Raw genomic sequence first — 15,513 nt, 5'->3', positions numbered from 1 at the left:
GGAGTGCTGGACTGTGCCACTGCGTAGCGGCGGCGGTAGCGGCGCGCAGGCGCCAGTCACGTGAGTCATACGTCACGCCGCTACGCAGTGGCAGAGTCGGTCGGTTAGGTAGGACGGTGCGGAAGGTCACGACGCATTGTGGCGTATTTCAACTGATTTCAACTCGCATCCTCATCGTCCCCCATGAGTTTTTGACTTCTTCTTCTTCTTCTCAATGTTAATGGTACCCGTCCCCAGTGTAACAACGTGGCGGGGACGATTTGACCATAGTAACCAAGGTATTTCTTATCTTGCTTTCAATAGTTATATGGGAAACAAAAAGACTTAAATGGGAATACAGGATATGCTTGCACAAGGAATAAGGAGGATTGCATCAGCAATCCTGACCGCGCTTTTTCACTCTATTACAAACACGCTTACTGGTACACGGTCAACCAGCGACTCCCCATGAGTTTTTGACGCGAGCGAGTGTTTCGAGAGTGTCGTGGAGTGTCGAAAGCGAAGTGGCGGCGTTCGTGGCAACATTCATCGTGTCGGATGCATGATGGTGCGAAGTCGGGTCGCGTTCAATCGTGTTTCGCATTTTTTCCGTTGCCTCGATTGTATCCCGAGTTTTCGACGCACGTGAATACCAAAGGTGCCGAAAACGAAGGGCTGCGCGTTCGTGCGAATTAAGAGGGGCTCGTCGTATGAGAAGGATCTCGAATGTTCGAGAGATACGACCGAAGCGGAGCTAAACGGAACGACCAGTGGCGAACGGTGAGTCAATTTATACTCGTGTCTACTGTTTATTCGTCCCTACAATTCAATATTTTCGCCTCATCCTCATTGCATTTGCGTAAATTATCGTCGGTATAGTGCGACGAATCAGTCAGTCGCGTAAAAGCGTTTGGGACAAAAACGATTTGAAGTTTGTGTACTCGCGCTCGGTTCGGCGCTTCCTTCGCCAGGTGTACCAACAGTCGCGGATGACGAAGTCTAGTCATCGTAGTGTATGTCCACGTTATAGAGATGGCGTCTCGAAAAATCGTAATTAGCTAATCATGGGCATGGCCACGGTTTCTCTCTCTCTCTCTCTCTCTCTCTCTCTCTCTCTCTCTCTCTTGGGACAAATCGCTAGATATTCTGCGATATATATATATATATATATATATATGCATACGTGTGCGTAAGTCACCTTTCGCTCGCGCGCGCAGATTCAGTCTGACGTTGGGAGAAGATGGCGGCGAATGGCGGCGTACGTCTCCTGCTCGTCGGAGTCCTGTGTACTTTTCTTTGGAAACTATGCAATGGAGCGGCGACGGACATCAAACTGGACGCCAAGGCGCAGCTGTTGCACCGGCTCGACAGTCTCAATCTTCTGCTTTACACGTTCCTACTGATTTTAACCGTTTTAACGATATGGATGTTCAAGCACCGCCGTTTGAGGTTCCTCCATGAAACTGGTTTGGCTGTCATTTACGGTGAGAGTCGTCTGCTATCAACAATTTTCAACAATTTTCAACTTTTTCCCTTTTTTTTAACGCACGAGTTTATGCAATTATACGAGCGAATTGCATAAGCAAGCATCACCAATGGCTTGTCATTTTTTACCGAATCTTTTTTTCTATTTATGGAAGAACAACTTGCAAATTTTGAATATTTATATTTATTTGTGTGTGTGTGTGTGTGTGTGTGTGTGTGTGTGTGTGTGTGTGTGTGTGTGTGTGTGTGTGTGTCTCGAGATCCCTGTTCCAACTTTTAAATTATCCATCTTTAAAATTTTTTTTATCAATTAAATTAATTGTAGAAAATTATAACGATTAGAACGTTACTGATAACATGTCTAACAATAAAAATATTTTGTGAGATTAAGATTTGTTAAATAATTATGAAATCATTGTGAAATTAAAAGTTTCTTACTTATACATTTGTATTTTACTGCTTTTAAATAATTGAATATTTAAGTGTTAATTTCACTTGTAGTATTGAAAAAATTTATTTACTTGCATTGTTTTCATTTTCAAGATTTTATCTTTGTTTTTAATACTGATTTATGAACGACTTTATAATTATTTTTATTTTTGATCTGAAATAAAATTAAATGAAGCATTGTTAAATGAGTCATTGTTAAATGCACTTTTGGAGTATAATTTTAATTTTAATGTGTTCTTAAAGCTAATTGCTTATGACAAGATCCTGTTTGTTACAGGTTTGATTATAGGAGCAATAATACGCTATGGTTTCACAACCAGCAGCACTATTCTGCATATGCCAGTGGTTCCAGATAATTCCAGCAAATACAATCAGTCTGTACCACCAGACACACTATGGTTACGTTTCCCAGAAGATAAGGGTGGTGGTATTGTGAAAAACAAAACATTTGCATATTCGTTTCGTGGCGAAATCTACAAGGAGGATAATGAAATTGATTTAAAGGTGAATGAGTCCTCTGTGAGATAACAAGTCACATTGATGATTTTAAACGCGTCTAGATAATTGTTACATTAAACTTAAAGTAATTTTACTTTTAAATTGATTGATTTTGTAATGGTTTGTGGTTACAGGCGACTTTTGACCCTGAAATATTTTTCAATATTATATTACCTCCTATTATCTTCCATGCTGGATATAGTTTGAAGCGTGTAAGTACATTTTTTGAAAAAACTTAATTGTGAGATACACAATTTGATTTCTTTAATATGAAACATATAATTTTGTGATAAACAAATTTAATTTTTGCAGAGATATTTCTTTAGAAATCTAGGTGCGATTCTTATGTATGCTTTAATAGGTACCTCTATATCAGCTTTCATTATTGGGTAAGCTCTTTAATATTATTCTTTATTGTTTCTTATTTTGTTTTGAAGATCTTAAGAGAAAAAGTATCAGTTTATACATATATATTGTCCAATATTATTATGATTGTTAATATTTTCTCTTTCTCTTTTCTCTTTGAAAAAAAGTACCATTTTTATATATATCTCACACTTGATTAATTAATTTTTATTATTTATGATTTGGTTAAGAAAAGGAAACAGCTGTTAGCAGACTCTTGGCAACAAGCAAAATATGTTTACAGAAATAATTATTTTATACATAGTTTGTACTTTGATCGAGGTTATCTACTTCTTTTCTTGCGACAGTTGTAACTGAAAGCAATTTGTGTTTTATTTTCATTGATTTATAAATTTTATTTCTTGGAGTCGAATAAGTCGAAGTCCAATAAGTCATTCTTATCTGTGCAGAGCTCTGATGTATGGTTTTATACAACTGATACCACATCTTTCCACGTCGTTCACGTTTCTGGACACTCTATATTTCGGCGCTTTGATATCCCCCACGGATCCCCTAACAATAATATCCATCTTCAACGACCTACACGTAGATGTTAATTTGTATGCTTTGGTGTTCGGCGAGAGTGTGCTGAATGATGCGGTTGCCATTGTACTTAGCGGGTTAGTATGTAGAATATTCCGAGGGATCAATCACATTTTCCTTGTTTTGCGAATTATTTGATCGAATCGATTTTTTCTGCAAAGAAATTCTTGCATGAAAGAATTGAGGATTTCAAATCAGCCGAAGATGTGGCTAGTCTAAAACAGATTCTGTGTATAAAAAGTAAACTTCATTTCGAATTATCTAGCAATACATTGCAGCTATGATTTAGTGATATATATTTAATTGTAAGCGTAATATTGAAAACATAAATTCTGATATTTTAGTTCGATACAAAACTACGCGGAGCGATACCAGTCGGGATCGGGCGGTTTCGAAACCGTGGCATTTTTCCAGGCGTTTGGAGACTTTGTAGAAATATTTAGTTTGTCCCTTTTTATCGGTGCTACAATGGGATGCATTACTGCTTTATTGACGAAGTTCACCAGGGTGCGAGACTTTCCTCTCTTAGAGTCTGCGTTATTCGTGTTAATGTCCTACAGTACATTTTTAATCGCTGAAGCTGCTGATCTTACAGGTAATTTTTTATTTTGTGTATGCATTATATTCAATTATGATTAGAAATAAAAATAACACAAACTTTTTTCTGAAAAACCAGTATCTATTAATAAATATAGTTATGTAGTTAACTTAATCTTTAATATGTAGAAAGAAATTTTTTAAATCTTTTTTTTTTAGAAAAAGTAGGATTAATATCTTGATAAAAAAAAAATGACAGATCATCAATCCAATCGATATTGTATTATGAAATTTTAGGGGTAGTTGCTGTTCTTTTTTGTGGAATATGCCAGGCTCATTATACATATAACAACCTGAGCCCGGACTCGCGCCAACGCACGAAACAGCTGTTCGAGCTATTGAATTTTTTGGCTGAGAATTTCATATTTAGTTACATCGGCGTCTCGATGTTTACTTTTCCGAAACACCATTTTGATCCTGGCTTTATCTTCGCAGGATTTGTATCCTTACAGTACTTATGTATTCACAGAGTGTCATGTATTTAAACGCTCTTTTCAAGTTTTCTAATTAATTGAAGATGATTTTGTAAGAGAAGTCGTTTCAGTTTAACACGACTGTCAAAAGAATATCGTTAAGTAGATATAAAATTAATTTTATTTAATTAAATTAGTAAAATACTGTACTAATCCTTAACACACTGTCTTCAGTTATGCGCGTTACTGGGTCGCGCAGCTAACGTTTATCCGCTGTCTTTTATATTGAACCTAGCGAGAAAGCCAAAGATATCGTTGAACTATCAGCATATGCTGTTCTTCGCGGGATTGCGTGGTGCCATGAGTTTTGCTCTCGCCATCAGGAACACCGTGTCAGACGCCAGGCAAGCTATGTTGACCACAACTAGCTTGATCGTTATACTGACGGTTATTTTGCAAGGTGGCGCAACAACGCAGTTTTTAAGCTGGTTTAATATTCCGTGAGTAAAATATTTAAATGTAATTCGTTATTAATTTTTTTTACTTTTATTAATGTAAGAAACGCACAAAAGAAAAAGAAAAACAAATTTTTTTATATATATATATATATATATATATATATATATATCTTAATAATTTGTTGTTTCTTATTTCCATTGGATTGATTTCGAATACAATTAAATTGGTTTTCATTGTGTCATTTAAATTATTTTTTTGTTTTTGTAGAGTCGGAGTAGATGAGGAAATAGAAGGACTTTCTCATAACGGAACGCGCAGTGTAAGTATGATAATTTTGATCCGACAGTCGTATTTTCTATGCTGTCTAGAAGAATGAGTATCATATAATGCAAAATAGAGAGTTACAATGTGTAGGCTGTTTGCATACATATATATTTATTTATATTAATATTTTTATTTGTTTATGTAATTTCAACACTACACATGGCTAAGTATGATAGGTAGTAAGATTTACGATTATCTTGATACAGTGAAATTTTGCATGTACGAAGCAGTGTTCTTCTATTCCAAGGTTATAAATAAGAGTATATGCTTTAAAAAGACATGAAAGCGAGGGTATTTGAGCATGCAAGCTTGATTAGTTCGTCATCTCGTATGTTTCTTTTTTTTATGCTGATTTTATTCAGAGGTCTGTTTTTTATGGCTGAACTAATGTATACTTTCTGTACTTGAAGGTGAAATGATATGTTCACGAAATAGACATGAAATTTAGCGAAAGTCAAAAGAGAATTCTAATACAGCGATAAAAAATGAACCCCAGATGTACAATTTGTTGGACAAATTGAGTCGGAGTGCGTACTGATCAGCTATATTTTCTTATTGTAAAATTAAAGTTTAGAAAATTTTGTTTTGTTACGTTCCCACTAGTTTTCCCTTATTTTATTACAAGTAATATTGGAGTATCAGAAAATTAATAATGAGCAATGCTGTAGATAACTGTATAAATTTTTTTTTTTTTGTTAAGTAGGTACTTTAAATTGAAGTGTACACTTCACTGAAAGGTACTTGAAGTATATACTTCAATTAAAAGTATAGTTCTATCTAAATTATACTGATATCTGATCTCCACATCCCCGAACTCACATGCATGCTTGTTACTTTGTAAACTTCGACAGAATGAATTGTGAATAGTCGCGATTAAGAAAATGCGTGCGCGTGAATGCTGCGATTTACAAGGCGATTTAATCTATCGATGTTGATAGTCTGGCGCCGAGGGTGGCTACAGTGATCTGGACATGCGTAGAGGAAGAAGTTCGCCGGTATGTTATCACAATTAAAAATTGACTTGACGCACCATCTTTCTGTTTGACAAATTGGGAATTTAGACGACTCGACCTACATTTAAACATTTTTTTTCTTCATTTTGATACTCACTTTCACCGATCGATTTATTATTCACACAAACAATGAGATGTATTAATATATACATACATATATGCATGTATAACAGCACGATACCACGCAATTCTCGTAAAAGTAATTGCATGCCTCAAGTGATACCTTCATTAAAATAGAAACTGATTTTTTTATTGTCGTAGCATGTGATTTGTTACATGATTTGTACCTCTATGCTCAAATGCAAGTTGCAGATTTGTTTCATTAAGGATTGCGATTGAATTTGTTGATTGCACATGCCTCTTTGGTTTTTTTTTTCTAGTATGTGGTTTTTGTTATCCATTCTGTATGTTGAAGAGTAGCTGGATAACACTGAGATACTTAACATTCATTAACAGTACCTACACAGACATATTTAATATGGGACACCGTAATTATGATGAATAAGCATGTATTTTCATAACTAATAACAAAGGTAACTCTGAACATCCAAAAAGAATTAATATGTTGGTGTTGTTTATATTATATGATATTTTTGGATATATGTTATAATTTTTATATAATATATTTGGATTAATATATTGATATTGTTAACATTGTTATATATTTTTATGTTTAAAAAGGAAGGAATTAAAAATATGTATACACATATTTAAATTTTACTTTAATACGTTAATAAATACCATATATGTTTATGAATAATGTGAGGAAAGTTTCTTTTTTTCAAAATTAAAGAAGGAAAACTCGCAGAACTATACAGGATGGATAACTGATGCGTTGTTCACATTTCACAGTATAATTCTATGCAGGATGGAACGTTACCAGGCAGTAGTAGCAGCGGCGGCGTTGGCGGCACGAAGCCTAATGAAAAGGCATTGCTCGCGAGAATTTGGGGCGACTTCGACACCAAATATATGAAGCCTCTGTTAACGCATTCCAGGCCTACGTTATTAGAAACGTTACCGGTTTGTTGTAGTCCTCTAGCGAGAATCCTCACGACCACGCAACAGATGACGCAGGTACAATATTATCCAAGTTTATTGTAAGCTGAAAATATTATAAATCAATCTTTATTTTACAATGTTATATATAGTTATGTATAATATTAATTATATATAGTTATAATATAATTTATTATACTAGTATTATAAAACGCTGTGATAAAATATAATTATTAATTAAAATAATTTTGATATATATATAATGATATAATTACATTGCGGCAGGATGAAGTTGCAAGAAAAGTTGATTCAGATTCAGACTTCTGCTTGGAAGATCGCGAAATGGAACGACGCAGGACCAGCGCTCAGCCGGTGAGTTTTCATCAGCCTAATCTCAATTATACTGTTAATCCGTGCTACCAGCCTAACAACAGCACTACAGACGTCAGCACTAATCCGGACGAGCCCTATGTAATTCTTAATTTACACAGAAGATAGAACTAACAGCAATCCTAACACCATCACCTTTTGTATATCTAAAATCTCTTTAGGCAGAAGAGAGAGAAAGAGGTAGATTGAAAGAGTTGTATATATATCGCACGCGTTAAACACGGAATTATAATGAACTTAATTAATTATGTAACATATACACCTCACATTCACATTTGTTTGTCACAGTCGTATCTTTCGCAAAAAATTCACGTTTTTTTTGTTTTATACGACAATTTTGACATGTCTTACAAATGAGTCTAATGATTTACTTTTTTTTTAAATCTTATTTTGACTGAGAGTGTAAACAACAATAGCCCGCGGTTACGTGTGTGTACACCGTCTATTTCAACGCATATTCTCCATATTATATGTGTAAGCAATACAGACAATAGACGAGATGTAATCGCGTCACTTTACATTATAATCGCCTCTTCTGTCTTTTGTTCTTTTATATAAAACACGAGCTTGAATGTTTATTGCACGTAAGACTAATTTTATCTGGGTGATGTAATTTCTCTTGTTTTTGATTGTCCTCGAGTGAAATGGCGACAGCGATAGAAATCGAGGATTCGGATGCGATAGCAGCGTAACTTGAAACAAAGAACAATATTTTTTGATGCAGAAATGAATTTAAAAGTTTAATTTTGAAAGATTGAAAAAAATTCAATCTACGAACGAATAGTGTAACGATAGTAATTGCAATGATGAATTGTCACCAATTATATTATAAAGTCTCAAATGTTATGCTGTTGCCGCAGCTAATTTCGAAAACGACAACTGTAAATACACCATCAATTTTCAACAAACTTGCTTGCTTAAGAACTAAGGAGAATGAACGTATACTGTTCATTAATGCAAACTGACTTTTTTTGCTCTGCCTCAATCTTATATACCGTGCGTAAATTGAGACAGATGATAAAATGTTCACGAGCCAATCGCCGTTGCGTGCGAGTGACTCCTCGTAACTGCGTATCCTTTTCTGTCAAAGTAATTTTATAATTGTGCAGCAGATAACTATTCTAGTCAGTGATTGCCTACGATAGACACATAACGAAAATTAAGAAATAGACAATAGCGTGTGATATTTCGCATTGCATAACGACTATCAAATTTTTTATTTATATAAACTCGATTTGAAAATTATGTTTAATGGACGTAAAAGAGGACAGCTTCTCTGATCTATGTTTGCGCTTGTGTCTTGCCTTTCTTCTATTTAGGGGGGAAAAAAAAATCAAAATCACAGTCAGACATTTGCAAGGCGCACTTTTGACAGTATTTTTTTTTTCATCGGTTTTTCTAGAAAGAGAGAAACGATGACAGTGATGATGATGATGGTGCTTCCGATTCTGATGACGAAGACCTCAGAATCATTGGAATGGAGGGATTCATTCCGTTACGAACATTGTAGCCGAGAAAATGATCGACGAACGATCCATGAGTACTTAAAATTGACACGGCAAAAGACAGATTCATCTCTTTGAACAATTGCGAATAGGTCACATCACGTTGTGATTTTTCGAAAGTATTAATATTTACAAATAGCGTTAGTATAGAGAGTGGAGATGATCGTGAGTTATGCCGCTTTGTTGTTTTTTCGAGTTGTGTCGAGTTGTGCATAGAAAGTGTTAGAAGAGGAGAAAATTTGTGATCTGGAGAGTACACGGCACTCATTGAACCGAACAAAAAAAAAAAAGCTTTTTTAATCTCAATTAAACGTTTCTCGAAATTTAGTTTTAACGAACGAGTGCCACGTGCACAAGCACTCTCAAATTTTTCCTTTTCTGAACACCGGACGTTTACCAAACTTTTTGTGAGGCTCAAATGATCGAGCATTAAACATAATTTTCAGTGATCATATTAATTCTAATCACGCGAGAATTGATTGCGAGTGTAGCAATATGTAAAGACGGAAAAGACATTGAGGCTCTATTGTTGCTGTGATCTGATTAATTCTGTCTCCGTGAAACTTGTTCACACCCTATGAAAAGTTTATATTCATTTGTAAGCTGATACAAATGGGGAAAAAAGTATTTCATACATCTCGTCTTTTCGAGAATAACTATGCACGAAAAAACAATATTTCTAACACAGTAAATCATTTTTATTCATAGGAACGCAATATTAACACTACAATTACTGAGAAGTCATTATTGTTTCTATTTTTTAGATTAATCATATTTTTTATACCAAAAATGAGATTCTAAAAATCGTTTTATTTTTTATGAATTATTTTTTTTATCCAGTTGAAATATAATATTTTAATTTGGTATTGGTATTTCTGGTAATATATTTTAATTTTTTTTTCCTTTACGTAAAATTATACTCAAAAGAATGAGACATGCAAATACTTCTTTTACTCACTATGATCCTTGAGAATGATCGTTCTGTTGCATGCAGTTAATTTTTTAATGCGGAAGAATCTCTGGCATTAATCATCTCGCAATCGCGCTCTACCGGCATACTTATCCGTCTAATTTGCATGCCGCAGTGTACTACTTCACACGTACTTATATCTACTTATTTTACGTTATTTTCTTATTTTAGTTGTATATTTTTATGTTATTTATTCACAGACGAGCGTCAGGAGCTCTGCACGTAGATTGCAGTTTTGAATATGATATTTTTGGCGTCTTTAAGATTTATTTTACGACCCGATTGTTTATATATTTGATTGTTGCCGGTGAACTGTCCACGTATGTATGTTTAAATATTGAACTGTTAAGCGTTTAGCTAAGTGTAAGATATATATATATATATATATATATATATATATATATATATCTTTGAATCGTTACTAATTTTAAAAACGTTATCGCGAGGAATTTTATTGAACACTTACTTTCTTTAAGTCTCGTTAAGATATCTCCGGCGGTGATATAACAGGCTCATACACTTATGTTCGTATTAACGTAACTGCTATTACTTTTGGTTTAATAAGAAGGTCAATATTGCAGACACAGTGATAGTTTCTAGGCGTGATACTTCAGGCAACGAAACCACGATTCTTGTTTGGTAGATTGTTGTCATTTTTCTTATTTTGTTTAAAAAATACACAGTATTATATGCAGCAGAAACTGTGGAAACATAGTAAATTATATATGTATACATACAAATTAGAAAATCGACGAAATTGAAATATAATGTGCTTTCTGCTGACAAATTAGCAAGTATATCTCGCAAATTTTTATAAATAGCACTAGAGTTAGAGAAGTTTCATATTCTGGCCTCGCGAATTAAATTTACTTTGAAGGGTCGCGTTTCAATTTGAAGTTTTAGATTCCAGGCCTATCTCGATGACACAATCATAGTCGAACTGCTCTGTAAATAACGTTGTAATCTCTCAGCCTGAATACGCGATACGTAAAGTTGTTCGGTGCGCCGGAATTGAATGTGATCTATTAACGTCGAACGACATACATGTGAGAGAGGATATGGTTCTGGAGTCGATTCTTGATGTATGTTTAATACTTTATGAGACAGCTGGGGACCGTGATGATGATGGGAGAAGTTAGTCCGGGACCACTACCGCTGCACACACGAGTCGCCCTGCCAGGTCTGGTCGGCAGACACTTGTAAAATCTTTATAACCGATTGATCATTTTGTTCTCATTTCGCTCGCTCACTCTCGTATGATTCCTGTTCGATTGTCAGTTCAAAATCGGCCGCACGGTAATTTTAGATTCTATGTATTCATATATTATATGCTTATTCACTGTTATATAAATTAATATTGTAAATCCTATATAATTATTTCAAAAATTCTCTTTCCACTTTGCCAAAGCAACAAGGACATATTGATAGCAAAGATTAGAATCAATTCATAAGATATGATAATATCTATCACAACGTACTGCCGATTTTGATGACGAGTCTTTCGACGCGTATACATATACTACGGCATATGGAAGCTCGCGATAAACGCTTTAAGATTCACAGTTGGAATTGCTATAGGGTTTTTAAAGAACCGGTTGTGCTTCCTGTGCAATTTTTAATATAAATAAAACGGAAAATACAAAGAAAATTTTAGTCGGGAAAGATTCCCAGTATGTATATTATATCGCGTTTATCGGTTTGTAGGTAAATTAATTTTAACAGTCATGCCATTGTGTTGATTACTTCTTCACAAATTTTAATTATAGTTTTGAATGTGATGAAAGTCATGATGTGTACAGAATGAATCGCGCGATCTGTTACACGTTAATATTTAATGTAACTTCATAATTATCATTATTTGAGATATCTGTCGAATTCTTGATGATGGCTTAATGAAGAACGCATTGTTTACTCGCTAATTATATGATTACATAAAAAATAACGTAGTATAATATCCAATATGTAAAAATGTATGTTTTTTCACTATAAAGTATTACCATTAAAAATTTGTTAAAAATTTAGAATGTTGAGATATTAACTTGTTACAGATTATGCGATTACATGTAATAGCTATGAAATGTAAAAATTGTAGCCAATACGTCGATAATATAGTGCAAGGATCGATTTGTATCTAATCGATTGCATTTGAATAAATATAACGACGAAGCTGAATCAGTTTAAAATTAGAGACAGCAAAATTTGTATATCGACTTGGCATCCGAGACAGACTACATATATAGATTGAATTAGATCGCGCATTACGCTATTGTATTTGAAGATGTTCCGCGTTGATTTGACGACGGGTAAAATGTGCTACGTATCTTTCGGTCTCAAGAAACTACTTAATTTAGATATTTACAGCAATCGGCGAATTGACTTTGCCGTTATGTACAAAACCTAGCTACTATTTACGCGGAGTGCGGGGCACTCCGTTTTAATGTTCGCGATAATGCTTTAAGACTCCGTTGCCTCGCTGCAATTATCAAATTGTCACTATCGAAGACGAGAAATTGAATGAATTCTTTCACCATCGAAAAACTGTCGTTTTCTTCAGAAAAAAATTCATACATAATTTTTCGTTTTTTATAATAATTTTCCTAATTTTTAATTGTTACATTAAAATTTATACATTACTATGTCTATGTAATTGTCACAATTTTTTCAAATATAGTAGCAGTTAAGGACGACCGCGAGTTTTAATCATGTACTTTTACGTAAAGTAAATATAAAATTGCAACGTGACAATGTAAAGAGGGGTTTAAGATTTTTCAATTTTTAATTTGTACTTTTTCGAGGAAGAGGTATATTTGTCGGCTTCCTGATATTGTTACACGGATCTCTGGTCGTGGTAGAATAAAGTTATCTACGCGTTCTCCCCAAAAAGTTTATACCAGTTATAAGTTGTGATTCTTGAATAAGAATGCGAATAAGGCGCGAGGAGACGAGAGGACTTTTAATTTAGTCGTTGGCTGTGAAGATTTAATAAAACTGCGGAGAAACGTAGAGCATAGATATTAGGAGGACGAATCCTTAGAAGACGGAAAGACGTTTAAATAGCATTGTATTTATCAAACGTATACTGATTCGCATGTTAATTCCTCGAAATAAGCATTCGCGACGAGGATTGTTTTAAGACAAATTGTAACGTGATCTGTGTGCAAAATCGCAATGCAAGGATGAACGTATTGTGCTCCTCCGTATAGATATTCGTGTTCGTGAATCCGATGTATAATGTGTAATCGTAACATGCAATGAGTATAACAACGTTGTGATACCATGTTGTGTACCACACTTTGCAATGTTTAATAAAGTATTTGTAAAAATATATGCATAGAAAGTCTATTTCTTCAGTATTATCACACAAAGTCTAAAGACTTGTAAAGGTAGAGACTTCAGTCTCCCTGAATTAATTGACTTTTCACGATTTCTCTCATAGTATCTGTAACGCGGAACATTGGCCCGTGTCCAGGTATTATGAAATCCGCGAGATTTATTATACGAGAACGCATAACAGACTGAGATTTTAATAATTCTGGTGTACCTAGCGATTTCCATATAGAGGGTGTCAGAATATCCTCCTCTTTCTCAAACAAATCTCCTGTAAAAGAATGAAATTTCTTGTAATACAAGTAATTGTAAATAGTGGGGAAAAAAATTTTCTGATTATGCTAGTGTATTTGAATTTCGCTAAAAATATATCAACAATCTCTGAAACTTGTGAATACCTGTAATAGCGAGAATCTTTACTTCTCCATCCTTTATCATCTCCACCAGGACGGTGACATCCTCCCTTGTGTGTCCTGGCGTGGCTGTAATTTTAACACCCGGACAGAGCTCGTAGCCTTCTGAAAAAATGGTAACTTTCTCAATAGAATCATAATTTTGTAGATATGTCTTGGGAAACCTACCATTCGAAATCTGTGGATCCTCATAGAAAATAGTACCGCGTTGAACGCTCAAGCCCACAATGTGTTCCGCGTTCGTGAACAGATTATTGTTTCCTATGTGATCGGAATGGCTGTGAGTGCAAACTACGTAATCAATGTCTCTTGGCTCGATTTTATGTCGTGCGAGCGCTGAAGAAAATAAAAATTTATTATATTTATTATATATTATGTGAAATTAAATGTAAATATTGTATCGCTCATTTGCTACAACAATAACATAACTAAAAAAATATATATATTTTTTTTTAGTTATGTTATTGTTGTAGCAGATAACTAAAAAAATATATATATTTTTTTTTAGTTATCTGCTGGAAAAGGACTGATCTTTAGAATTCATATTACTTATAGAACAATATAATAGAGCTTCTAAATTTGAAAAGAGAAATTTGTATCAAGGATGTCATAAAACAAAAAGAGTTGCTTTTAGAGTTCATTTTTATAATAGAATTTAATATATAAGTTGAATAAAAAATTAATGAAACTTTTATTTCTTAAATAATTAGATATCACATTAAAATCGCATTAAAAATGATATTTTAATAATTCAAAACATTAAAAGTCATTTTTAAAAATCTTGTTTTTTTTAAATTTATTATGTTGTTGAAGTAGCAAATAAACAATATATACTATCCATAGAAGATTCAGCAACTTCTATTTTAAAATCTGAGAAAGTATAAAATATAATAAAGAATAATATAAACTAGAATATGGATAATAAAAAAAAGAATATAATAAGAATAAATTATGAAAGTATAATATAGAAAAATTATATTCTTTAACACCAATTTTATTGAGCAAAATCAAACTTTATTTCTATATACCTATAAATTAGACAAAATTATAAAATAAGTGACAAGAATCCCAAGAAATCTATATCCAGTTGATTTTATAATTATATCTTATATATTGATTAATTATATTTAGAATTATAATTAATAAAATATAATTAATAATTAATCATGATCATCATATAATAAATTATGTATCAATTATCTCGATACTTGTGAATTAAAGTGTTGCTACGCATTTTAACGAGAAATATTGCAAAATCTCAGTGCATTCTATTTATTGCACCTTCTATTAATTTGTCGCGATCCCATGCGGTCATAGTGTCGACGATGATCAGTTTCGGGCCCTTTATTAGAGTGCAAGTGCAATTCGCATCCATCCTTCCGTCGTCCAGGCTCTTGGAGTAGCCGTCGAAGAGGACGACGACTTCGCACATCTTCGTGGAGAACTGCACGTTACGGAGAGAAGAATGAACGGAAGTACAATGCTGTGCCTCATTAATTACGGATAAGCGTCCGCAAGTTAGATGAGGAGAGATCTTTCGTCGCGGCGCAATTATGCGGCGACATAACCTCAAAACGGTTCATTTCTAACGCCTCGTCGCTCCTCTCTCTTGACGTCGAGTAACGTTTTTTATCATTGTATCCTGGCATTACACGCTGAAATATATGGACGAAATCTCGTTGACGTCGGTGATGAAACCGGCAACCTGCGTAATGCATTATTAATGGTCTGCAACTGCAACGC

General features: G+C 34.0%; 2 protein-coding genes across 11 annotated transcripts; one reads left to right on the top strand and one right to left on the bottom strand.

Annotated features, from left to right (window-relative positions):
- Positions 1–107: 107 nt before the first annotated feature.
- Positions 108–13,355, top strand: LOC105208153 (sodium/hydrogen exchanger 7). Of its 8 annotated transcripts, none has more exons than XM_026138350.2 (14): positions 108–759; positions 1,197–1,463; positions 2,192–2,418; positions 2,547–2,624; positions 2,725–2,801; positions 3,228–3,437; positions 3,705–3,955; positions 4,195–4,397; positions 4,605–4,870; positions 5,097–5,148; positions 6,092–6,148; positions 7,019–7,243; positions 7,451–7,537; positions 8,958–10,817. In XM_026138350.2, the coding sequence occupies exons 2-14, from the start codon at positions 1,220–1,222 to the stop codon at positions 9,063–9,065; spliced, it is 2,085 nt and encodes a 694-aa protein (XP_025994135.1). In that variant the 5' UTR covers positions 108–759; positions 1,197–1,219; the 3' UTR covers positions 9,066–10,817. The 8 variants fall into 8 exon arrangements, with proteins under 8 accessions (XP_025994135.1, XP_025994136.1, XP_039312550.1 ...); XM_026138351.2 differs by lacking the exon at positions 8,958–10,817 and adding an exon at positions 11,138–13,355 and having other exon boundaries at positions 109–759; XM_039456619.1 differs by having other exon boundaries at positions 110–759; positions 10,231–10,851.
- LOC105195923 (metallo-beta-lactamase domain-containing protein 1) lies at positions 12,817–15,335 on the bottom strand. 3 transcript variants are annotated; one of them, XM_026138355.2, is made up of 4 exons: positions 15,052–15,335; positions 13,939–14,106; positions 13,756–13,875; positions 12,817–13,628 (listed from the first exon to the last, which is right to left on the bottom strand). In XM_026138355.2, the coding sequence occupies exons 1-4, from the start codon at positions 15,200–15,202 to the stop codon at positions 13,423–13,425; spliced, it is 645 nt and encodes a 214-aa protein (XP_025994140.1). In that variant the 5' UTR covers positions 15,203–15,335; the 3' UTR covers positions 12,817–13,422. The 3 variants fall into 3 exon arrangements, with proteins under 3 accessions (XP_025994140.1, XP_025994142.1, XP_039312559.1); XM_026138357.2 differs by having other exon boundaries at positions 13,756–13,872; XM_039456625.1 differs by having other exon boundaries at positions 13,756–14,106.
- Between the last annotated feature and the right edge of the window lie 178 nt (positions 15,336–15,513).

Source organism: Solenopsis invicta, chromosome 13, assembly GCF_016802725.1.
Source record: "Solenopsis invicta isolate M01_SB chromosome 13, UNIL_Sinv_3.0, whole genome shotgun sequence".
NCBI classification, from domain to species: Eukaryota; Metazoa; Arthropoda; class Insecta; order Hymenoptera; family Formicidae; genus Solenopsis; species Solenopsis invicta.
The sequence above is the reverse complement of the archived record's forward strand: the minus strand, read 5'-3'. Positions and strand labels throughout refer to the sequence as shown.

What these genes read in the sequence shown, in the direction of transcription:
- LOC105208153 (XM_026138349.2), top strand. Translation starts at nt 1,220, where the DNA reads ATGGCGGCGAATGGCGGCGTACGTCTCCTGCTCGTCGGAGTCCTGTGT. An exon ending in GCTTTATCTTCGCAGGATTT is followed by an intron (nt 4,398 to 4,604) that starts GTATCCTTACAG and finishes CACTGTCTTCAG; the next exon opens with TTATGCGCGTTACTGGGTCG. An exon ending in CCACGCAACAGATGACGCAG is followed by an intron (nt 7,244 to 7,450) that starts GTACAATATTAT and finishes ACATTGCGGCAG; the next exon opens with GATGAAGTTGCAAGAAAAGT.
- LOC105195923 (XM_039456625.1), bottom strand. Translation starts at nt 15,202, where the DNA reads ATGTGCGAAGTCGTCGTCCTCTTCGACGGCTACTCCAAGAGCCTGGAC. An exon ending in TCGCGACAAATTAATAGAAG is followed by an intron (nt 14,107 to 15,051) that starts GTGCAATAAATA and finishes TATTTTCTTCAG; the next exon opens with CGCTCGCACGACATAAAATC. An exon ending in AAAGATTCTCGCTATTACAG is followed by an intron (nt 13,629 to 13,755) that starts GTATTCACAAGT and finishes ATTCTTTTACAG; the next exon opens with GAGATTTGTTTGAGAAAGAG.